This window comes from Salmo salar, chromosome ssa11, assembly GCF_905237065.1.
Source record: "Salmo salar chromosome ssa11, Ssal_v3.1, whole genome shotgun sequence".
NCBI lineage: Eukaryota > Metazoa > Chordata > Actinopteri > Salmoniformes > Salmonidae > Salmo > Salmo salar.
In genome coordinates this window covers 29014348-29039497 of record NC_059452.1, presented here as the reverse complement: position 1 = coordinate 29039497, position 25150 = coordinate 29014348, and the positions used below count along the sequence as shown (strand labels likewise).

The 25150-nt window shown below is 45.1% G+C and overlaps 1 protein-coding gene across 12 annotated transcripts in view; it reads left to right on the top strand.

The window, feature by feature from the left end:
* The window catches only part of LOC106592263 (chromodomain-helicase-DNA-binding protein 9), a 127736-nt gene that overhangs the window by 93386 nt on the left and 9200 nt on the right, over positions 1-25150 (top strand). For all 12 annotated transcript variants that reach the window (XM_045689301.1, XM_045689299.1, XM_045689298.1 and 9 more), the window contains 13 exons: positions 5121-5331; positions 6649-6844; positions 7175-7348; positions 9518-9703; positions 9938-10048; positions 10194-10390; positions 12321-12520; positions 12714-12873; positions 22141-22230; positions 23378-23481; positions 23911-24028; positions 24396-24453; positions 24621-24669. In XM_045689301.1, coding sequence (XP_045545257.1) covers positions 5121-5331; positions 6649-6844; positions 7175-7348; positions 9518-9703; positions 9938-10048; positions 10194-10390; positions 12321-12520; positions 12714-12873; positions 22141-22230; positions 23378-23481; positions 23911-24028; positions 24396-24453; positions 24621-24669 — 1854 coding nt within the window. The remainder of the gene's footprint in view (positions 1-5120; positions 5332-6648; positions 6845-7174; positions 7349-9517; positions 9704-9937; positions 10049-10193; positions 10391-12320; positions 12521-12713; positions 12874-22140; positions 22231-23377; positions 23482-23910; positions 24029-24395; positions 24454-24620; positions 24670-25150) is intronic.

The following is a 25150-nucleotide window of genomic DNA, read 5'->3' as shown; positions in this document are numbered from 1 at the left end:
GTGTGTGTGTGTGTGTGTGTGTGTGTGTGTGTTTTAATGAGTTTTAATGAGGGCTAGGACAACTAAAGGATCAGCTTAAGAGTTGATAAACCGCCAAACGGAAATATGAAGGCTTTCTAATTAAGCAGTAAGTCACGAGGGGGTGTGGTATATGGGCTCCTGAGTGGCGCAGCGGTCTAAGACACTGCATCTCAATGCTAGAGGCATCACTACAGACACCCTGGTTCTGATCCAGGCTGTATCACAACCAGCCGTGATTGGGAAGCCCATAGGGCATCACACAATTGGCCCAGCGTCGTCCGGGTTTGACCAGTGTAGGCTGTCATTGTAAGTAAGAATTTGTTCGTAACTGACTTGCCTAGTTAAATAAAGGTTAAATAAATTTAAAAAACGTTGGTAAACAGTTTATAATAGCAATAAGGCACCTCAGGGGTTTGTGGTATATGGCCAATATACCATGGCTAAGGTCGTGCCTAGATTAGGCTGGTGTAACCGATGTGAAATGGCTAGCTAGTTAGCGGGTGCACGCTAATAGCGTTTCAAACGTCACTCGCTCTGAGACTTGGAGTAGTTGTTCCCCTTGCTCTAAATGGGTAACGCTGCTTTGAGGGTGGCTGTTGTCGATGTGTTCCTGGTTCGAGCCCATGTAGGAGCGAGGAGAGGGACGGAAGCTATACTGTTACACTGGCAATACTAAAGTGCCTATAAGAACATCCAATAGTCAAAGGTATATGAAATATAAATCGTATAGAGAGAAATAGTCCTATAATTCCTATAATAACTACAACCTAAAACTTCTTACCTGGGAATATTGAAGACTCATGTTAAAAGGAACCACCTCATATGTTCCCATGTTCTGAGCAAGGCACTTAAACGTTAGCTTTCTTACATGGCACATATTGCACTTTTACTTTCTTCTCCAACACTTTGTTTTTACATTATTTAAACCAAATTGAACATGTTTCATTATTTATTTGAGGCTAAATTGATTTTATTTATGTATTATATTAAGTTAAAATAAGTGTTCATTCAGTATTGTTGTAATTGTTATTATTACAAATAAATAAATAAAAATCGGCCGATTAATCGGTAGCGGGCCCTGTTTGGGCACCCCAATAATCGGTATCGGTATCGGCGTTGAAAAAAATCACAATCGGTCGACCTCTAATACGGTCTGATGTACCACGGCTGTCTGCCAATCAGCATTCAGGGCTGGAACTACCCAGTTTCTAATATCCAGTAGTTTTTAGTAAGTCAAATAAAAAAATGGGTTGTTAGACTTGATAAGCATTATAGAAGTCCTAACTCTCATATTGTCTTTGACCTGCATACAGATTAGTGTAATTATGGTACCTTTCTTCATCAAATCAAATCAAAGTTTATTTGTCACGTGCACCGAATACAACAGGTGGAGACCTTACAGTGAAATGCTTACTTACAGGCTCTAACCAATAGTGCAAAAAAAGGTATTAGGTGAACAATAGGTAAGTAAAGAAATAAAAACAACAGTAAAAAGACAGTGAAAAATAACAGTAGCGAGGCTATATACAGTATCGAGGCTATAAAAGTAGCAAGGCTACATACAGACACTGGTTAGTCGGGCTGATTGAGGTGGTATGTACATGTAGATATGGTTAAAGTGACTATGCATATATGATGAACAGAGAGTAGCAGTAGCGTAAAAGAGCGGCTGGCGGGACACAATTCAGATAGCCTGGTTAGCCAATGTGCGGGAGCACTGGTTGGTCGGGCCAATTGAGGTAGTATGTACATGAATGTATAGTTAAAGTGACTATGCATATATGATAAACAGAGAGTAGCAGCAGCGTAAAAGAGGGGTTGGGGGGGGTACACAGTGCAAATAATCTGGGTAGCCATTTGATTACCTGTTCAGGAGGCTTGGGGGTAGAAACTGTCCTAGACTTTGCACTCCGGTACTGCTTGCCATGCAGTAGTAGAGAGAACAGTCTATGATTGGGGTGGCTGGGGTCTGGCTGAGCCGTACGCACTACCCTCTGTAGCGACTTGCGGTCGGAAGCCGAGCAATTGCCGTACCAGGCAGTGATGCAACCAGTCAGGATGCTCTCGATGTTGCAGCTGTAGAACCTTTTGAGGATCTCAGGACCCATGCCAAATCTTTTTAGTTTCCTGAGGGGGAATAGGCTTTGTCGTGCCCTCTTCACAACTGTCTTGGTGTGTTTGGACCATTCTAGTTTGTTGGTGATGTGGACACCAAGGAACTTGAAGCTCTCAACCTGCTCCACTACAGCCCCGTCGATGAGAATGGGGGCGTGCTCGGTCCTCCTTTTCCTGTAGTCCACAATCATCTCCTTAGTCTTGGTTACATTGAGGGATAGGTTGTTATTCTGGCACCACCCGACCAGGTTTCTGACCTCCTCCCTATAGGCTGTCTCGTCATTGTCAGTGATCAGACCTACCACTGTTGTGTCGTCTGCAAACTTAATGATGGTGTTGGAGTCGTGCCTGGCCACGCAGTCGTGGGTGATACATGGAGTACAGGAGGGGACTGAGCACGTGTCTCCAGTGTTGAGGATCAGCGTGGCAGATGTGTTGCTACCTACCCTCATCACCTGGGGGCGGCCCGTCAGGAAGTCCAGGATCCAGTAGCAGAGGGAGGTGTTTAGTCCCAGGATCCTTAGCTTAGTGATGAGCTTTGAGGGTACTATGGTGTTGAACGCTGAGCTGTAGTCAATGAATAGCATTCTCACATAGGTGTTCCTTTTGTCCAGGTGGGAAAGGGCAGTGTGGAGTGCAATAGAGATTGCATCATCTGTGGATCTGTTTGGGCGGTATGCAAATTTTTGTGGGTCTAGGGTTTCTGGGATAATGGTGTTGATGTGAGCCATTACCAGCCTTTCAAAGCACTTCATGGCTACGGATGTGAGTGCTACGGGTCTTTAGTCATTTAGGCAGGTTGCCTTCGTGTTCTTGGGCACAGGGACTATGGTGGTCTGCTTGAAACATGTTGGTATTACAGACTCAATCAGGGACATGTTGAAAATGTCAGTGAAGACACCTGCCAGTTGGTCAGCACATGCCCGGAGCACACGTCCTGGTAATCCATCTGGCCCCACAGCCTTGTGAATGTTGACCTGTTTAAAGGTCTTACTCACGTCGGCTACAGAGAGCGTGATCACACAGTCGTCCGGAACAGCTGATGCTCTCATGCATGCTTCAGTGTTGCTTGCCTCGAAGCGAGCATAGAAGTGATTTAGCTCGTCTGGTAAGCTCGTGTCACTGGGCAGCTCGTGGCTGTGCTTCCCTTTGTAGTCTGTAATAGTTTGCAAGTCCTGCCACATAAGACGAGCGTCGGAGCTGGTGTAGTATGATTCAATCTTAGCCCTGTATTGATGCTTTGCCTGTTTGATGGTTCGTCGCAGGGCATAGCAGGATTTCTTATAAGCTTCCGAGTTAGAGTCCCGCACCTTGAAAGCGGCAGCCCTACCCTTTAGCTCAGTGCGAATGTTGCCTGTAATCCATGGCTTCTGGTTGGGGTATGTACGTACAGTTACTGTGGGGACGACATCCTCGATGCACTTATTGATAAAGCCAGTGACTGATGTGGTGTACTCCTCAATGCCATCGGAAGAATCCCGGAACATGTTCCAGTCTGTGATAGCAAAACAGTCCTGTAGTTTAGCATCTGCTTCATCTGACCACTTTTTTATAGACCGAGTCACTGGTGCTTACTGCTTTAATTTTTGCTTGTAAGCAGGAATCAGGAGGATAGAATTGTGGTTGGATTTACCGAATGGAGAGCGAGGGAGAGCTTTGTACGTGTCTCTGTGTGTGGAGTACAGGTGATCTAGATTTTTTTTCCCCTCTTGTTGCACATTTAACATGTTGATAGAAAAGAGGAAGAACTGATTTAAGTTTCCCTGCATTAAAGTCTCCGGACACTAGGAGGGCCGCCTCTGGGTGAGTGGTTTTCTGTTTGCTTATTTCCTTATACAGCTGACTGTGTGCGGTCTTAGTGCCAGCATCTGTCTGTGGTGGTAAATAAACAGTCACGAAAAGTATAGCTGAAAACTCTCTTGGCAAGTAGTGTGGTCTGCAATTTATCACAAGATACTCTACTTCAGGCAAGCAAAATCTAGAGACTTCCTTAGATTTCGTGCACCAGCTGTTGTTTACAAATATGCACAGACCCCCCCTCGTCTTACTGGAGTGTGCTGTTCTATCTAGCCGGTGCGGCGTCTATCCCGCTAGCTGAATATCCATGTCGTCATTCAGCCACGGTTCCGTGAAACATAAGATGTTTCAGTTTTTGATGTCCCGTTGACAGGATATTCGTGATCGTACCTCGTCTAATTATTGTCCAATGATTGCACGTTGGCGATTAATATTGACAGTAACGGCAGTTCTCCCACTCGCCTTCTGCGGGTCCTTATGAGGCACCCTGCTCTGTGTCCTCTGTACCTGCTTCTCTTCCTCTTGCCAATAACGGGGATGTTGGCCCTGTCAGGTGTTCAGAGTATGTCCTGTGCGTCCTGCTTGTTGAAGAAAAAACCTTTGTCTAATCCATGGTGAGTGATCGCTGTCCTGATATCCAGAAGCACTTTTTTGCTGTAAGATAAGGTTGCAGAAACATTATGTACAAAATAAGTTACAAATAACGCGAAAAAAACACATAATAGCACAATTGGTTGGGCGCCCGTAAAACTGCCGTAAAATTTATTCCGGCGCCATTTAACATCAATGCTGGTTTGTGAGTTCGAGGCAGTGAGCCGTGTGAGCTGTCTCCTTGGTCATTCAGTTGCTTGGTCATTATCCCTCTAACCAGTGACCAGAGAGAGAGTTCCTTGTACCGTCACCTCACTCAGGTCCACACTCTTTTTTTCCAGTACCATATTGTACAAAATCTATTTCATGAAAGAGTTGCTATTCCTGTCTGTCTTAAAGTAGGTACTGTATATGAACTGCATACAGATTAGGTGAAATTGGTAGCATGCTACCAGATTAAGTGTCATCCAGTCTTTTCCCAATAGAAGCCAAACTCTAGTGGCAACAGCGTTAGACAGGGGCACGCCCTGCTTGTACAATTATAGCAGAAACACTGATACCATCACTGACTTTATTTGTCTGTCCATTTCTCCCAGGTGCTGAGGAGAAGATCTTGGAGGACTTCCGAGAGGTGTACAGCCCTGTTGCCTTTGATTTCCACCTGCAGGCCATGGTGCAGTCGGCTGGTAAACTGGTCCTCATAGACAAGTTGCTGCCCAAGATGAAAGCCGGGGGACACAAGGTCCTCATCTTCTCCCAGATGGTCCGCTGTCTGGATATCCTGGAGGACTACCTCATCCAGAGAAGGTACTGCTGCCTGCCTCTCTTCTCGTCTTGTATTACTATGCTCCCAAGTACTCTACTTGAATAGAAGCCTGGAAATCAAGGTTCTCTCTCCTCAGATATGTCATATCTTTCAGCTAGGCTGATGCGGAAAAAGACAGGAATCATGCTTGAGAGGGTAATAGACTTTGTAATTTCCATTTTTCAGCTCCATTTTCAAAGTGACGAATTTATGGTTTATTATCTGGTGTTAGCTAGCTAGCAGTTTGCAGTGCAGCAAAAGCTGAATCACTCCAATACTTTCCCTTATTAAATTGAATGTAGTTGAAGAGAAATGCTGAATCTCTAAGCATTAGCCTCTCTCTCCAGTGACTGTCTGAGAAAGAGCCTTTTAAAGCCCCCTGTGCTCATCACTCCATAATGCTACCCAGAGCAGGGAGATGATAAAGACTGTGTAACAGAAGCAGAAGAATGTACCAAGACACTTTCATTCAAGGTCTTAATCTCCTGGCTTAATGAGCTTCCTGTTTGCACGCTAAATGAAAAGGATATTATTCCAGCAGCCCGTCTAAGCTGAGGAAAGCGGGCGACTGGCCTGGTTTGTGTGGTCTCTCTATCTCCCTCTCCCTCTTGATATCTCTGTCCTCTCTCTTCTCCTCCCTCTCTCTATCCTCTCTTGTCTCTCTCACTATCATTGGCCTGGCCCTGTGTTCTTTTCCCCTCCATGCTTCTTTCTGGCACTCAAACCCCGAACCAAACCAGTGTAAACACACAAGGCGAGGCGCTCCGCTCAGTGGCTAGGCAAGGCTTAGCCGGGGTTCAGCGGCAGGTCACAGACTCCCTCGGGGCACTCCCACATCAGACAGAGGGAGAGAGGAGTCTGTGGGCGCGCGGAGGGAATTGGGTCACTGTAGAGGTGAGAGGGTGAGGAGTATAAGGCGAAGAAGATGAGGGGTAGGATGTGGGGTAAGGCAGGGGCGAGACCAGGGCTCCTGGGAAAGAGGCTGCCCGTGATCAGCAAGCTAAACCACCTTGTTCTCTGCCAGAGAGAGGGGGAGGAAGGATGAAAGGAGAAAGAGCGAGCAGAATAGGGATAGGGGAAAAGAGAGACAGGAATGGAGGAAAGGAGACAACTAGTGAATGTTGTTTGAAAGTGTATGAAAAAATCAAATTCCTGGAAATATTGTGTGGTAATTGTAGGCCCCTTATGTGTGATGGTTGGTGTTGTTGTACTGTATGTAAATGTTGACATTCATGATACTTGGATGTGACGCTAGAACATTTGTAATTATGTGTACTAGAAGATCCTCCTCCAACCCTGCATGGTCCTGTGTTCCTCAGGTACCTGTATGAGCGTATCGATGGCAGAGTGAGAGGTAACCTGCGTCAGGCAGCTATAGACCGTTTCAGCAAACCAGACTCGGACCGCTTTGTGTTCCTGCTGTGTACCCGGGCTGGAGGTCTGGGCATCAACTTGACTGCTGCTGATACCTGTATTATCTTTGACTCAGACTGGAACCCACAGAACGACCTGCAGGTAAAGACACACACAGACATTTAAAGTGACATCAGCCTCCACTGTAATACAATTAGCAACAAAGGTGTGGTCACTTTCTATTTCAATTCAGTCAATTCAGGAAGTCCTTGAGTTGAGAAGTGCCTTTTATATCCTATTATAATAGTTTAACTTTTTAAGCTTGGATAGTAAAATGTATGTATGCATGACTAAGTCACTTTGGATAAAAGCGTCTGCTAAATGGCATATATTATTATAGCAGCAACGATCTTGATCCTGAAGTGATTTTTATTGGACAAATATAAAATGCATTGGGCTGGTCATAACCAAGTTATTTTTCATTATACTCAGGCCCAGGCTCGCTGCCATAGGATTGGTCAGAACAAGTCGGTGAAGGTGTACCGTCTGATCACCAGGAACTCTTACGAGCGGGAGATGTTTGACCGGGCCAGCCTCAAACTGGGCCTGGACAAGGCTGTGCTGCAGAGCATGAGTGGCAGGGAGAACAGCGTGCCAGGAGGAGGGGTGAGTCTGCTGTGTCCGTCATACACACACATGCATGCACACTTGCGCCACACACACACACACACACACACACACACACACACACACACACACTCTGCAGCACCTGTATCAGTCCGGTGGATGCTCTATGCATTCTGAAAGTATTCAGACCCCTTGACTTTTTCCACATTTTGTTACATTACAGCCTTATTCTAAAATTGATTAAATATATTTTTTTCTTCTCAGAAATCTTAACACAATAACCCATAATGACAAAGCAAAAACAGGTTTTCAGAGATTTTTGCTAATTTTGTACAAATAAAAAACTGAAATACCTTATTTACTTAAGTATTCAGACCATTTGCTATGAGACTCGAAATTGAGCCCAAGTGCAGCCTGTTTCCATTGATCATCCTTGAGATGTCTCTATAACTTGATTGGAGTCCACCTGTGGTAAATTCAATTGATTGGATATGATTTGGAAAGGCACACACCTGTCTATATAAGGTCCCACAGTTGACAGTGCATATCAGAGCAAAAACCAAGCCAAGATGTCGAAGGAATTGTACGGAGAGCTCCGAGACAGGATTGTGTCGAGGCACCGATCTGGAGAAGGTTACCAAAAAATGTCTGCAACATTGAAGGTCCGCAAGAACACAGTGGCCTCCATCATTCTTAAATGGAAGACGTTTGGAACCACTAAGACTCTTCCTAGAGCTGGCTGCCCGGCCAAACTGAGCAATCGGGGAAGAAAGGTCTTGGTCAGGGAGGTGACCAAGAACCCGATGGTCACTGACAGAGCTCTAGAGTTCCTCTGTGGAGATGGGAGAACCTTCCCATCTCCATCTCTGCAGCACTCCACCAATCTGGCCTTCATGGTAGAGTGGCCAGACGGAAGCCATTCTTCAGTAAAAGCCACATGACAGCCCGCTTGGAGTTTGCCAAAAGGCACCTGAAGACTCTCAGGCCATGAGAAACAAGATTCTCTGGTCTGATGAAACCAAGATTGAACTCTTTGGTCTGAATGCCAAGCGTCACATCTGCAGGAAACCTGGCACCATCCCTTCGGTGAAGCATGGTGGTGGCAGCATCATGCTGTGGGGATGTTTTTCAGCGGCAGGGACTGGGATACTAGTCAGGGTCGAGGGAAAGATGAACGAAGCAAAGTACAGAGAGATCCTTTATTAAAACCTGCTCCAGAGTGCTCAGGATCTCAGACTGGGGCGGAGGTTCACCTTCCAACAGGACAACGACCCTAAGCACACAGCCAAGACATCACAGGAGTGGCTTCGGGACAAGTCTCTGAATGTCCTTAAGTGGCCCAGCCAGAGCCTGGACTTGAACCCGATCGAAAATCTCTGGAGAGACCTGAAAATAGCTGTGCAGAAACGCTCCCCATCCAACCTGACAGCGCTTGAGAGGAGTTGCAGAGGAGAATGGGAGAAACACCCCAAATACAGGTGTGCCAAGCTTGTAGCGTCATACCCAAGACTCAATGCTGTAATCGCTGCCAAGGTGCTTCAACAAAGTACTGAGTAAAGGGTCTGAATACTTATGTTAATGTAATATTTCAATATATATATTTTTTTTATATACATTTATATACATTTTTTTTGCTTTGTCATTATGGGGTATTGTGTGTAGATTGATGATTTTATCCATTTTAGAATAAGGCTGTAATGTAACAAAATGTGTAAAAAGTCAAGGGGTCGGAATATATTCCAAAGGCACTGTAGGTAAGTCCATTCTACAAAATGAGAGTGTAGAAAATGGACTAGTCAATATAATAAACACAGCTTTGAGATATCCTCTTAGTGCATCATCAGTGTGTAGGAGGAGCTTAGCTGTTTCTGTCTCTGGATTAGCTGGACTATCAGGAAGAAAGTGTTGAGCAGACATTAGCACCACCAGCTGCATACTAACACACCATGGGTCAGCTGGGGGTTGCTGCTACTCTTTAAGATTTAAAAAGGTCTAGCACGTGATCCAGTTCAGCTTCAGTTCAGCTAACTGTCTTTCTCCTCAGCGTTTCTCACGCTCGAGTGTCTGTCTGTGTGTTTTTGTATGGTGTTAATGCGTGTGCATGTGTTGTGCACATGTTTGTGTGTACAATGATGTAATGTGTAAATAGTCCATCATCAGTTCCCCTAACACCCCCTGTTTCTCCTTCTCCCCCTCCCCTCTCTCCAGCCCACCCAGCAGCAGCTGTCTAAGAAGGAGATCGAGGACCTGCTGAGGAAAGGGGCGTATGGAGCTCTGATGGACGATGAGGATGAGGGGGCCAAGTTCTGTGAGGAGGACATCGACCAGATCCTTCAACGCAGGACCAAGACCATCACCATCGAGTCTGAGGGACGGGGATCTACCTTTGCCAAGGTACCCAGTGACTGAAAGAGCACCACACAGTGGTCATTGTTTGAATGTTGCTATCCTTTTCCTTTCTGCATAACTAGCAGTAGTAACCAGTGTCTCCTGTCTACTCTCATGTCACTCTTCATCACAGAGTCTCAGCTCTGTTATGAGACTCAGACTTCTCATTGAAGGAGACTCAGGAAGGAACAGTGAATCAGATTATCAAGGTTTAATGGGATTTAATGTCTTCTCTCTCAGGCCAGTTTTGTGGCGTCTGGAAACCGCACAGACATTTCTCTGGACGACCCCAACTTCTGGGACAAGTGGGCCAAGAAGGCTGAGATTGACATGGACACTGCCAATGGCAGAGTAAGTAATGCTTTAGTTTAACCGCTGAACCTGCTCTTTCTGGCCATGATGAGATGTTATATAGGAGATAAGATCAATGCCATGAGTGAATTTGCTACAGTAGTATCTGAGTATCTGTGTGTGTTCCTCTCCTATTCCACAACAGAACAGCCTGGTAATTGACACTCCGAGGGTGAGGAAGCAGACCCGACCCTTCAGTGCCACTAAGGACGAGCTGGCAGAGCTGTCAGAGGGTGAGAGTGACAACGAGGACAAGCCCAAGCTCCGCCGGCCCCACGACCGCCTCAACAGCTACGGCAGGACGGAGTGCTTCAGAGTGGAGAAGAACCTACTAGTATACGGGTCAGTGGCAGTGACGACCACTTATGCTAGATCATATACAAACCAACATTGGTACTAAATAACAATGTTCTTTAATACTTATATTGGGGACCCACAGGATGTGCAGACTTGAGTTTCAGCCCAGACCAACCACATCTTGTTCTTAGTGTTACTGCTGTACAGTATTGTGTCTGTACTGAGGCTCTCCTGTGTTGTCCATCTATATTGTACAGTGTTGTGTCTGTACTGAGGCTCTCCTGTGTTGTCCATCTATATTGTACAGTGTTGTGTCTGTATGAGGCTCTCCTGTGTTGTCCATCTATATTGTACAGTGTTGTGTCTGTACTGAGGCTCTCCTGTGTTGTCCATCTATATTGTACAGTGTTGTGTCTGTACTGAGGCTCTCCTGTGTTGTCCATCTATATTGTACAGTGTTGTGTCTGTACTGAGGCTCTCCTGTGTTGTCCATCTATATTGTACAGTGTTGTGTCTGTACTGAGGCTCTCCTGTGTTGTCCATCTATATTGTACAGTGATGTGTCTGTACTGAGGCTCTCCTGTGTTGTCCATCTATATTGTACAGTGTTGTGTCTGTACTGAGGCTCTCCTGTGTTGTCCATCTGTGTTGTGTCTGTACTGAGGCTCTCCTGTGTTGTCCATCTGTATTGTGTCTGTACTGAGCCTCTCCTGTGTTGTCCATCTGTATTGTGTCTGTACTGAGACTCTCCTGTGTTGTCCATCTATATTGTACAGTGTTGTGTCTGTACTGAGGCTCTCCTGTGTTGTCCATCTATATTGTACAGTGTTGTGTCTGTACTGAGGCTCTCCTGTGTTGTCCATCTATATTGTACAGCGATGTGTCTGTACTGAGGCTCTCCTGTGTTGTCCATCTGTGTTGTGTCTGTACTGAGGCTCTCCTGTGTTGGCCATCTGTGTTGTGTCTGTACTGAGGCTCTCCTGTGTTGTCCATCTGTATTGTGTCTGTACTGAGCCTCTCCTGTGTTGTCCATCTGTATTGTGTCTGAACTGAGGCTCTCCTGTGTTGTCCATCTATATTGTATTGTGTCTGTACTGAGGCTCTCCTGTGTTGTCCATCTGTATTGTGTCTGTACTGAGGCTCTCCTGTGTTGTCCATCTGTATTGTGTCTGAACTGAGGCTCTCCTGTGTTGTCCATCTATATTGTATTGTGTCTGTACTGAGGCTCTCCTGTGTTGTCCATCTATATTGTATTGTGTCTGTACTGAGGCTCTCCGGTGTTGTCCATCTATATTGTATTGTGTCTGTACTGAGGCTCTCCCGTGTTGTCCATCTGTATTGTATTGTGTCTGTACTGAGGCTCTCCCGTGTTGTCCATCTGTATTGTATTGTGTCTGTACTGAGGCTCTCCTGTGTTGTCCATCTGTATTGTATTGTGTCTGTACTGAGGCTCTCCGGTGTTGTCCATCTATATTGTATTGTGTCTGTACTGAGGCTCTCCCGTGTTGTCCATCTGTATTGTATTGTGTCTGTACTGAGGCTCTCCTGTGTTGTCCATCTGTATTGTATTGTGTCTGTACTGAGGCTCTCCTGTGTTGTCCATCTATATTGTATTGTGTCTGTACTGAGGCTCTCCTGTGTTGTCCATCTATATTGTATTGTGTCTGTACTGAGGCTCTCCTGTGTTGTCTATCTATATTGTATTGTGTCTGTACTGAGGCTCTCCTGTGTTGTCCATCTGTATTGTATTGTGTCTGTACTGAGGCTCTCCTGTGTTGTCCATCTGTATTGTATTGTGTCTGTACTGAGGCTCTCCTGTGTTGTCCATCTGTATTGTATTGTGTCTGTACTGAGGCTCTCCTGTGTTGTCCATCTGTATTGTATTGTGTCTGTACTGAGGCTCTCCTGTGTTGTCCATCTGTATTGTACAGTATTTGTCTCCAGTGTTGACCCTCTCCTCTCCTGTGTCGTCCAGGTGGGGTCGTTGGAAGGACATCCTGCTCCATGGTCGTTTTAAGAAGCAGCTGACAGAGCGTGATGTGGAGTCTATCTGCAGAGCCCTTCTGGCCTACTGTCTGGTTCACTACCGCGGTGACGACAAGATCAAGAGCTTCATGTGGGACCTGATCGCCCCCTCTGAGGACGGACAGACCAAGGAACTACAGAACCACCTGGGTACGTTACAACCTCTCAATGACCAAACCTCAGGGGTCCAACCACAGATTAGAATCTGGTTCCTCTCAAGGAATTCTTCCTTTAAAGGGCATTTCCCCCTACCACTGTACTATTGGTTTACTGTTAATAGTTGTAATATGGGTTTATAAACCGGTGTCCATAACCACAAATTGTATCTGTGTTCCTCCCTCAGGTCTGTCGACCCCGGTCCCCAGAGGCAGGAAGGGGAAGAAGATGAAGACTCAATCTAGCACGTTTGACATCCAGAAGGCTGAGTGGATCAGGAAGCACAACCCAGAACACATGCTGCAGGACGAGGGATACAAGAAGCACCTCAAACACCACTGCAACAAGTAAGAAGCTACTCTTGGTACTACAGGCCTATAGTATTAAATATATTCAGTACACTTTTAGATTTTTTTTTAATGGTATTGTTGTCTAATAGTTACATTGGAACAAACAACTTGTCTTTGTAAATGTGTTTTAGTTTGGTTTTTATTGATGTTGGAAATAAACATAGGTTCTTGTCTCTGTCATATATAGAGTTGAGGTAAAATCTATGAAACGTCTCATATTTTGTATTTGCTTCAGTGTATTGACGCTAGCCTGTGTGAAAACATAATTGTATGTTTTTGTCAGTAGCAGAGATTTGACTCCTGCACATCAATACCACTGTCTGTAATTAAGACAAATTGAAGCAGCCATCTTCTCCATCTGTGACTTTCCTCTATTAATGACCGTGAATCAGATTATAGATTACACTGCTGAATGATAATCATCTGAATGGGAATTGAACCCAAACTAATATCTGTCATTGATCTTTTATCGACAGAAAGAAAAAACAGATTATACTACAGCCAGGGATTTATTATATTTTATATAAAGCTACATAGATGATGGGAAGAAGAAAACAACTCTTACATCCAATGAAATGGTTTGACATATGAACCTATAAGTTAGCAGATAATGGTTGTTGAGATATTAAACATAGATGATGGTTGTTGAGATATAAAACATAGATGATGGTTGTTGAGATATAAAACATAGATGATGGTTGTTGAGATATAAAACATAGATGATGGTTGTTGAGATATAAAACATAGATGATGGTTGTTGAGATATAAAACATAGATGATGGTTGTTGAGATATAAAACATAGATGATGGTTGTTGAGATATAAAACATAGATGATGGTTGTTGAGATATAAAACATAGATGATGGTTGTTGAGATATAAAACATAGATGATGGTTGTTGAGATATAAAACATAGATGATGGTTGTTGAGATATAAAACATAGATGATGGTTGTTGAGATATAAAACATAGATGATGGTTGTTGAGATATAAAACATAGATGATGGTTGTTGAGATATAAAACATAGATGATGGTTGTTGAGATATAAAACATAGATGATGGTTGTTGAGATATAAAACATAGATGATGGTTGTTGAGATATAAAACATAGATGATGGTTGTTGAGATATAAAACATAGATGATGGTTGTTGAGATATAAAACATAGATGATGGTTGTTGAGATATAAAACATAGATGATGGTTGTTGAGATATAAAACATAGATGATGGTTGTTGAGATATAAAACATAGATGATGGTTGTTGAGATATAAAACATAGATGATGGTTGTTGAGATATAAAACATAGATGATGGTTGTTGAGATATAAAACATAGATGATGGTTGTTGAGATATAAAACATAGATGATGGTTGTTGAGATATTAAACATAGATGATGGTTGTTGAGATATAAAACATAGATGATGGTGAAATGTGTTGAAATGTGTTAAGCTACAGTAAATAGATTTAGGTTGCTGTCTTTCTAAAGGGGGTTGTTTGGGGGTTTGTCTCCTGCCATCCTGCTTTAGACACAGAGCCATGCAGGGCTTCCACAGAAAGTTCCCCATTGTTCCCAGAGCAGTAGTGCTGAAGCCAGGGATCGTCCGATGGGAGGCACGCTGGTCAAACAGGGACACGTTCTGTGGCTTTGCTGACCTCTGCGTTTTCCCCTCAGGGAGGAATGTGGACTGACGTGGGGATGGGGCATGCACAGGCATGGCCCCCTACTGTCCCTGTCCCACACAGAGATCCAGAACCCTGTCCTATGATAATGACATTTAGAAGATATGTGTTCAATACTGTGTAGCTACTAGTACTGGTATGTTAGGAAATGTAAGGTTAAGACTGACGAGGTCTGTGTTCTGTTGGGATATGTGTAACATTCTCAGTATGACTTGTGCTAGTACATGTCATATATATGATCTGCATGTGATTGTGGTTGTGTTTAACTTTATGTATCTGACTGTTTGTATCTGTGCTTGTATAGTAAGTACAATATGTACATGAGTGTATGGGTATTTTATAAGTGTGTGTACGGTTGTGTGTGTGTGTGTCTGTGAGTACTCGCACTCATGTGCATGTATGAGCTCTATGTCTGGTGCAGGGTGGTTCCCTTCTCCATCAGATACCTCCTACACTCCAGGCTGTCTGTCTGTGTGAGAGAGAGAGAGAGAGAGAGGGAAAGAGTGATGTAGGGCCTTGCTGACAGCCACAGGAAACAGCAGCTGCTGCGGGGAGACCCAGGGCACAGCCCCTCAGAGGCAGGGAGGGAGGGGAGAGGCCTGGACCTGAGCCTCAGAGCTGGAGCTCACAGCTCTGCCTGCAGAGGGGGTGCTCTCATGTCACTCCCTTTCCACTAGTGTCATACTGGATGTGTAAAGCTAGGGCCACACACACCATCTAAAGAAATCTACACTGGACCTTTTAACCTGCCACACTGTTAGACAGATAAAAAAAACTAGATTTTCTCAGACCCTAGCTTAAGAGAGGAAGGGAGACTAGAATGTATGCCAGTTCATCACAGATCAGGCATACCATACCCCACCCACCACCCTCCACCTTCTACCTCCTGACTGATGCCTGTCTGGGTGCGTCATGGAAACAGCATCTCTCCTCTGACTCAGCCTCCCTCTCTCTTCTCTCCTCTCCCTGCCAGCCCAGAGATCACATCATATCACACCACTCAGTCTCTATGGCACAGACACTGTCTCACTCTCTATGGCACAGACACTGTCTCATTCTCTATGGCACAGACACTGTCTCACTCTCTATGGCACAGACACTGTCTCATTCTCTATGGCACAGACACTGTCTCACTCTCTATGGCACAGACACTGTCTCACTCTCTATGGCACAGACACTGTCTCATTCTCTATGGCACAGACACTGTCTCATTCTCTATGGCACAGACACTGTCTCATTCTCTATGGCACAGACACTGTCTCACTCTCTATGGCACAGACACTGTCTCATGCTCTATGGCACAGACACTGTCTCATGCTCTATGGCACAGACACTGTCTCATGCTCTATGGCACAGACACTGTCTCATGCTCTATGGCACAGACACTGTCTCATTCTCTATAGCACAGACACTGTCTCATTCTCTATGGCACAGACACTGTCTCACTCTCTATGGCACATACACTGTCTCACTCTATGGCACAGACACTGTCTTCAGTCTCTATGGCACATACACTGTCTTCAGTCTCTATGGCACAGACACTGTCTCACTCTCTATGGCACAGACACTGTCTCACTCTCTATGGCACAGACACTGTCTCACTCTCTATGGCACAGACACTGTCTCAGTCTCTATGGCACAGACACTGTCTCACTCTCTATGGCACAGACACTGTCTCAGTCTCTATGGCACAGACACTGTCTCAGTCTCTATGGCACACACTGTCTCACTCTCTATGGCACAGACACTGTCTCCGTCTCTATGGCACAGACACTGTCTCAGTCTCTATGGCACAGACACTGTCTCACTCTCTATGGCACAGACACTGTCTCCGTCTCTATGGCACAGACACTGTCTTAGTCTCTATGGCACAGACACTGTCTCACTCTCTATGGCACAGACACTGTCTCACTCTCTATGGCACAGACACTGTCTCACTCTCTATGGCACAGACACTGTCTCCGTCTCTATGGCACAGACACTGTCTCATTCTCTATGGCACAGACACTGTCTCATTCTCTATGGCACAGACACTGTCTCACTCTCTATGGCACAGACACTGTCTCAGTCTCTATGGCACAGACACTGTCTCCGTCTCTATGGCACAGACACTGTCTCATTCTCTATGGCACAGACACTGTCTCACTCTCTATGGCACAGACACTGTCTCCGTCTCTATGGCACAGACACTGTCTCCGTCTCTATGGCACAGACACTGTCTCACTCTCTATGGCACAGACACTGTCTCACTCTCTATGGCACAGACACTGTCTCCGTCTCTGTGGCACAGACACTGTCTCATTCTCTATGGCACAGACACTGTCTCATTCTCTATGGCACAGACACTGTCTCACTCTCTATGGCACAGACACTGTCTCATTCTCTATGGCACAGACACTGTCTCATTCTCTATGGCACAGACAATGTCTCATTCTCTATGGCACAGACACTGTCTCAGTCTCTATGGCACAGACACTGCATCAGGGACTGACTACACTGTGACTGTACTGACTGCATATTTTCTATCCCACTCCATTTTGGGCATGTGTGTATCATTGAAGACAACATTTATACAGTATATACAACAATACAAAATGTTTCCCTTTGCATGGACAGTTGATCTACCGTGACGAGCTAGGCACAGTGTTTCAGTCATCTACCGTGACGAGCTAGGCACAGTGTTTCAGTCATCTACCGTGACGAGCTAGGCACAGTGTTTCAGTCATCTACCGTGACGAGCTAGGCACAGTGTTTCAGTCATCTACCGTGACGAGCTAGGCACAGTGTTTCAGTCATCTACCGTGACGAGCTAGGCACAGTGTTTCAGTCATCTACCGTGACGAGCTAGGCACAGTGTTTCAGTCATCTACCGTGACGAGCTAGGCACAGTGTTTGTCATCTATCGTGACGAGCTAGGCACAGTGTTTCAGTCATCTACCGTGACGAGCTAGGCACAGTTTTGTCGTCGAGCTAGGCACAGTGTTTCAGTCATCTACCGTGACGAGCTAGGCACAGTGTTTCAGTCATCTACCATGACGAGCTAGGCACAGTGTTTGTCATCTACCGTGACGAGCTAGGCGCAGTGTTTCAGTCATCTACTGTGACGAGCTAGGCGCAGTGTTTCAGTCATCTACTGTGACGAGCTAGGCACAGTGTTTCAGTCATCTACCGTGACGAGCTAGGCACAGTGTTTCAGTCATCTACCGTGACGAGCTAGGCACAGTGTTTCAGTCATCTACCGTGACGAGCTAGGCACAGTGTTTCAGTCATCTACCGTGACGAGCTAGGCACAGTGTTTCAGTCATCTACCGTGACGAGCTAGGCACAGTGTTTCAAATTCAAATCAAATCAAATTTATTTTTATATAGCCCTTCGTACATCAGCTGATATTCTCAAAGTGCTGTACAGAAACCCAGCCTAAAACCCCAAACAGCAAGCAAAGCATGTGAAAGAAGCACGGTGGCTAGGAAAAACTCCCTAGGAAAAACTCCCTAGAAAGGCCAAAAACCTAGGAAGAAACCTAGAGAGGAACCAGGCTATGAGGGGTGGCCAGTCCTCTTCTGGCTGTGCAGGGTGGATATTATAACAGAACATGGTCAAAATGTTAAAATGTTAAAATGTTCATAAATGACCAGCATGGTCAAATAATAATAATCATAGTAGTTGTCGAGGGTGCAACAAGCACGTCCGGTGAACAGGTCAGGGTTCCATAGCCGCAGGCAGAACAGTTGAAACTGGAGCAGCAGCACGGCCAGGTGGACTGGGGACAGCAAGGAGGAGTCATACCAGGTAGTCCTGAGGCATGGTCCTAGGGCTCAGGTCCTCCGAGAGAAAGACAGAAAGAGAGAAAGAGAGAATTAGAGAGAGCATATTTAAATACACACAGGACACCGGATAAGACAAGAGAAATACTCCAGATGTAACAGACTGACCCTAGCCCCCGACACATAAACTACTGCAGCATAAATACTGGAGGCTGAGACAGGAGGGATCAGAAGACACTGTGGCCCCATCCGATGATACCCCCGGACAGGGCCAAACAGGCAGGATATAACCCCACCCACTTTGCCAAAGCACAGCCCCCACACCACTAGAGGGATGTCTCCAACCACCAACTTACCGTCCTAAGACAAGGCCGAGTATAGCCCACAACGATCTCCGCCATGGCACAACCCAAGGGGGGGCGCCAACCCAGACAGGAAGACCACGTCAGTGACTCAACCCACTCAAGTGACGCACCCCTCCCATGGACGGCATGGAAGAACACCAGTAGGCCAGTGACTCAGCCTCTGTAAAAGGGTTAGAGGCAGAGAATCCCAGTGGAAAGAGGGGAACCGGCAAGGCAGAGACAGCAAGGGCGGTTCGTTGCTCCAGCCTTTCCGTTCACCTTCACACTCCTGGGCCAGACTATACTTAATCATAGGACCTACTGAAGAGATAAGTCTTCAGTAAAGACTTAAAGGTTGAGACTGAGTCTGCGTCTCTCACATTGGTAGGCAGACCATTCCATAAAAATGGAGCTCTATAGGAGAAAGCCCTACCTCCAGCCGTTTGCTTAGAAATTCTAGGGACAATTAGGAGGCCTGCGTCTTGTGACCGTAGCGTACGTGTAGGTATGTACGGCAGGACCAAATCGGAAAGATAGGTAGGAGCAAGCCCATGTAATGCTTTGTAGGTTAGCAGTAAAACCTTGAAATCAGCCCTTGCCTTAACAGGAAGCCAGTGTAGGGAGGCTAACACTGGAGTAATATGATCAAATTTTTTGGTTCTAGTCAGGATTCTAGCAGCCGTATTTAGCACTAACTGAAGTTTATTTAGTGCTTTATCCGGGTAGCCGGAAAGTAGAGCATTGCAGTAGTCCAGCCTAGAAGTAACAAAAGCATGGATTAATTTTTCTGCGTCATTTTTGGACAGAAAATTTCTGATTTTTGCAATGTTACGTAGATGGAAAAAAGCTGTCCTTGAAACAGTCTTGATATGTTCTTCAAAAGAGAGATCAGGGTCCAGAGTAACGCCGAGGTCCTTCACAGTTTTATTTGAGACGACTGTACAACCATCCAGATTAATTGTCAGATTCAACAGAAGATCTCTTTGTTTCTTGGGACCTAGAACAAGCATCTCTGTTTTGTCCGAGTTTAAAAGTAGAAAGTTTGCAGCCATCCACTTCTTTATGTCTGAAACACAGGCTTCTAGCGAGGGCAATTTTGGGGCTTCACCATGTTTCATTGAAATGTACAGCTGTGTGTCGTCTGCATAGCAGTGAAATTTAACATTATGTTTTCGAATGACATCCCCAAGAGGTAAAATATATAGTGAAAACAATAGTGGTCCTAAAACGGAACCTTGAGGAACACCGAAATTTACAATTGATTTGTCAGAGGACAAACCATTCACAGAGACAAACTGATATCTTTCCGACAGATAAGATCTAAACCAGGCCAGAACTTGTCCATGTAGACCAATTTGGGTTTCCAATCTCTCCAAAAGAATGTGGTGATCGATGGTATCAAAAGCGGCACTAAGATCTAGGAGCACGAGGACAGATGCAGAGCCTCGGTCTGACGTCATTAAAAGGTCATTTACCACCTTCACAAGTGCAGTCTCAGTGCTATGATGGGGTCTAAAACCAGACTGAAGCGTTTCGTATACATTGTTTGTCTTCAGGAAGGCAGTCAGTTGCTGTGCAACAGCTTTTTCTAAAATTTTGGAGAGGAATGGAAGATTCGATATAGGCCGATAGTTTTTTATAATTTCTGGATCAAGATTCGGCTTTTTCAAGAGAGGCTTTATTACTGCCACTTTTAGTGAGCTTGGTACACATCCGGTGGATAGAGAGCCGTTTATTATGTTCAACATAGGAGGGCCAAGCACAGGAAGCAGCTCTTTCAGTAGTTTAGTTGGAATAGGGTCCAGTATGCAGCTTGAGGGTTTGGAGGCCATGATTATTTTCATCATTGCGTCAAGAGATATAGTACTAAAACACTTTAGTATCTCCCTTGATCCTAGGTCCTGGCAGAGTTGTGCAGACTCAGGACAATGGAGCTTTGGAGGAATACCCAGATTTAAAGAGGAGTCTGTAATTTGCTTTCTAATGATCATGATCTTTTCCTCAAAGAAGTTCATAAATTTATTACTGCTGAAGTGAAAGCCATCCTCCATTTGTGAAGGCTGCTTTTTAGTTAGCTTTGCGACAGTATCAAAAAGAAATTTCGGATTGTTCTTATTTTCCTCAATTAAGTTGGAAAAATAGGATGATCGAGCAGCAGTAAGGGCTCTTCGATACTGCACGGTACTGTCTTTCCAAGCTAGTCGGAAGACTTCCAGTTTGGTGTGGCGCCATTTCCGTTCCAATTTTCTGGAAGCTTGCTTCAGAGCTCGTGTATTTTCTGTATACCAGGGAGCTAGTTTCTTATGACAGATGTTTTTAGTTTTTAGGGGTGCAACTGCATCTAGGGTATTGCGCAAGGTTAAATTGAGTTCCTCGGTTAGGTGGTTAACTGATTTTTGTCCTCTGACGTCCTTGGGTAGGCAGAGGCAGTCTGGAAGGGCATCAAGGAATCTTTGGGTTGTCTGAGAATTTATAGCACGACTTTTAATGCTCCTTGGTTGGGGTCTGAGCAGATTATTTGTTGCAATTGCAAACGTAATAAAATGGTGGTCCGATAGTCCAGGATTATGAGGAAAAACATTTAGATCCACAACATTTATTCCATGGGACAAAACTAGGTCCAGAGTATGACTGTGGCAGTGAGTAGGTCCAGAGACATGTTGGACAAAACCCACTGAGTCGATGATGGCTCCGAAAGCCTTTTGGAGTGGGTCTGTGGACTTTTCCATGTGAATGTTAAAGTCACCAAAAATTAGAATATTATCTGCTATGACTACAAGATCCGATAGGAATTCAGGGAACTCAGTGAGGAACACTGCATATGGCCCAGGAGGCCTATAAACAGTAGCTATAAAAAGTGAGTGAGTAGGCTGCATAGATTTCATGACTAGAAGCTCAAAAGACGAAAACGTCATTGTTGTTTTTTTTTTTGTAAATTGAAATTTGCTATCGTAAATGTTAGCAACACCTCCGCCTTTGCCGGATGCACGGGGGGTATGGTCACTAATGTAACCTGGGGGTGAGGCCTCATTTAACACAGTAAATTCATCAGGCTTAAGCCATGTTTCAGTCAGGCCAATCACATCAAGATTATTATCAGTGATTAGTTCATTGACTATAACTGCCTTGGAAGTGAGGGATCTAACATTAAGTAACCCAATTTTGAGATGTGAGGTATCACAATCTCTTTCAATAATGGCAGGAATGGAGGAGGTCTTTATACTAGTGAGATTGCTAAAGTCATCTACCGTGACGAGCTAGGCACAGTGTTTCAGTCATCCCGGAGGAAAGTGAGAATGTGTGTGAGAGAGTGTGTTATTTTGATTGTGTGTGTATATGCATGAGTTTGTACGCCCGCGAATGTGTGTGTGTGTATTTACGAACGTGAGTGCGTGTGAAAGCCGTTCTGCTCTCTCAGCGTTTGTGCGTGCTGAGGCTTTGTGGTGACCACGGGCGGGGCTGTGTCTGTGTGCAGGGTGTTGCTGCGGGTTAGAATGCTCTACTACCTGAAACAAGAGGTGATGGGAAGCCAGTCACAGAAGATACTAGACGGCGTGGACTCCAGGTGAGCTGAACTTTCACCTCTTTTACAACCAAACAGCTCTGAACATTGACAGACACCCTTAGAGTAGAGTACACAACATTTCCAAAGCTCACTGATGCTCTCACTGTCTATCCTCTAATTGGTCATTTCAGTTATTAGATTATTTGAAGAGGATTACACTATTTACTCCATTATTTTGAGATGGTCAGAATGATCGGTGGCTATTCAGGCTAGACTGAATGTTATGCCAACCAGTTCAGCCAGGCTGCCAGCACTATGCCAGTATTTGTTTAAGTTTGGGATTTCTGGTAAGCTGCTGGCACGCAAATTCAGCTGACACATAGTTTTAGAAGGTTCCGTTTACATTCACTTTTTAAATAAAAACCTGTTCATTCATAGGCCCATGTTGTTCATGTTTTCCATGGTAAGGACATAGACCAAACATGACAGGTTGTTCCCATACATACTGTAGCTGTCTCTATCTATCACCATGTCTGAAGGAGGGCACAGCTAGTCAGACTCAGGGAAGGAAAGTCCATGTATAGAGGAGGACACAGCTAGTGAGACTCAGGGAAGGAAAGTCCATGTATAGAGGAGGACACAGCTAGTGAGACTCAGGGAAGGAAAGTCCATGTAAAGAGGAGGGCACAGCTAGTCAGACTCAGGGAAGGAAAGTCCATGTATAGAGGAGGGTACAGCTAGTCAGACTCAGGGAAGGAAAGTCCATGTATAAAGGAGGGTACAGCTAGTCAGACTCAGGGAAGGAAAGTCCATGTATAGAGGAGGGTACAGCTAGTCAGACTCAGAGAAGGAAAGTCCATGTATAAAGGAGGGTACAGCTAGTCAGACTCAGGGAAGGAAAGTCAGTAGTCACTCCACCTGCTGTTGAAAGATGGATCAGCAGCTTCTCAGAACCAATACTATTGAGGAGGGTATACAGAAGTGGGTGAGGAAAAACGTTGAGTTATTTTTAGTCCCCAGACACATTTTCAGCCTTGATGCTGACCTAAAAGTCTTATCGGAGCTCATGGTTTTGGCTGTACCACGCTGTTGCTTATCTGAGAATCTATGTATGCTGTCATAGTACCCATGAGTCCCCCATGCTAAACATATAGACCTGTTCCTCCTGTCATGATGTGTTCTGTCCACGCCCCCTCCTCCTCATCAGTGAGATCAAGATCTGGGTTCCTGAGCCCGACAGCTCTGAGCTACCAGCCCTGTGGTGGGACAACATCTCTGACAAGTGTCTGCTGTTGGGGGTCTACAAGCACGGTGAGTCGACAACAGAGAACAGGGATGTACTAACTGACCCACAGGCCTGAGACATCTAGAATGTGTGATACTAGGGCTACGATACTAACATAACACTTATTATAAAGTTATGTATAGGGCATGTATTCTAAGTGGGTTTACTAGAATGGATATAGGAACAGAGCCTAGACAAATGTAGAGAGGCAAAAAGGGTCAGGGGGGAATTCATCAAATACGGTGTAGTATGTACAATTCTGAGTTAGTGTCATGTGGGAAATGCACTGTAGGTGTTTTCATGTTCTTCCATGGGGATGTAGTTTACACTGGATGACAGCTGTCACACTCACCTTTGGGGGAAAGTGGCCAGCTGTATGTTTGTTTTTTATCTCTTCAAGTTTCCAAGTTTTAACCTCTGTTTGCTTACCTCTCCACTGTGGTCCACTCATACAGGTTATGAGAAGTACAACACGGTGCGTGCAGACCCTGCCCTCTGCTTCCTAGAGCGGGTGGGCCGGCCAGACGAGAAGGCCATCGCTGCTGAACAGAGAGCCAATGACTTCATGGATGGGTAGGTAACATTACACATCATGGCTGACTGACTGATTGACTGAGTCAGCTAGTTAGCTTGTCGGTCTCCTCCACTGAGTCAGACAGGGCTTAGACACACAATGACACACTTAAAAAGTTTCAGTTGTTGTAACACTTTTTATAACCAGTCATAAAGCTATGATAGAAGGGAAGAAACCAGAAACTGATATTATTGTAAAAACCTTTTCTGAAGTGAATCTGAGTCCGTGTTTAGTTCAGAGCTGTTAGGAGCTGCCTGCAAGTTCCCCTGTCTGTTACCTTGTGTGGCCCTTGCTGACTGACTGAATAACTGGCTGACTTACTGGCTGGCTGGCTGACTGACTGACGGTTGTTATCTGTGTTTGCAGAGACGTGGATGACCCAGAATACAAGCCTGCCCCAGCCTTGCTGAAGGACGATATGGAGGTGAGGCCACAGCGAACGGGGGCAGAACAGAGCCAGCACAGCAACAGATAAGGCTGCTGTACACACTGACTGGCATGTGTATTCTCTGCCCCTGTAGAGACTAGACAATACAGGTTGTTTTGAGTGTTATTGTGTCGTGTTTGAACACACACTTCTCTCCTCCATAGGATGACGCCTCCTCTCCTGGAGACCTGGTTGTCACAGACAACCCTGGAGGTCAGTTACATCTTTCTATTCAGTCTCTTTCTACTCAGCTTTTGTACTATCACAACCAATACACATCATATTACTATATCTAGTACAAGTCACTACTACCACCACTACTAGTCACTACTACTATTACAAATACTGCTACTACAAGTCACTACTACTACTACCAGGCACTACTACTACCAGTCACTACTACTACCAGTCACTGCTACTACTACTACTGCTACATGTCACTACTACTACTGTCACTACTACTACTACTACTACCAGTCACTACTACTACTACCAGTCACTGCTACTACTACTACCAGTCACTACTACTACTACTACTACTACTACTACCAGTCACTACTACTACTACCAGTCACTGCTACTACTACTACTACTACTACTACTACCGTCACTACTACTACTACTACTACTACCAGTCACCACCAGTACTATTGGTCGGCCGATTATGATTTTTCAACACCGATGCCGATCATTG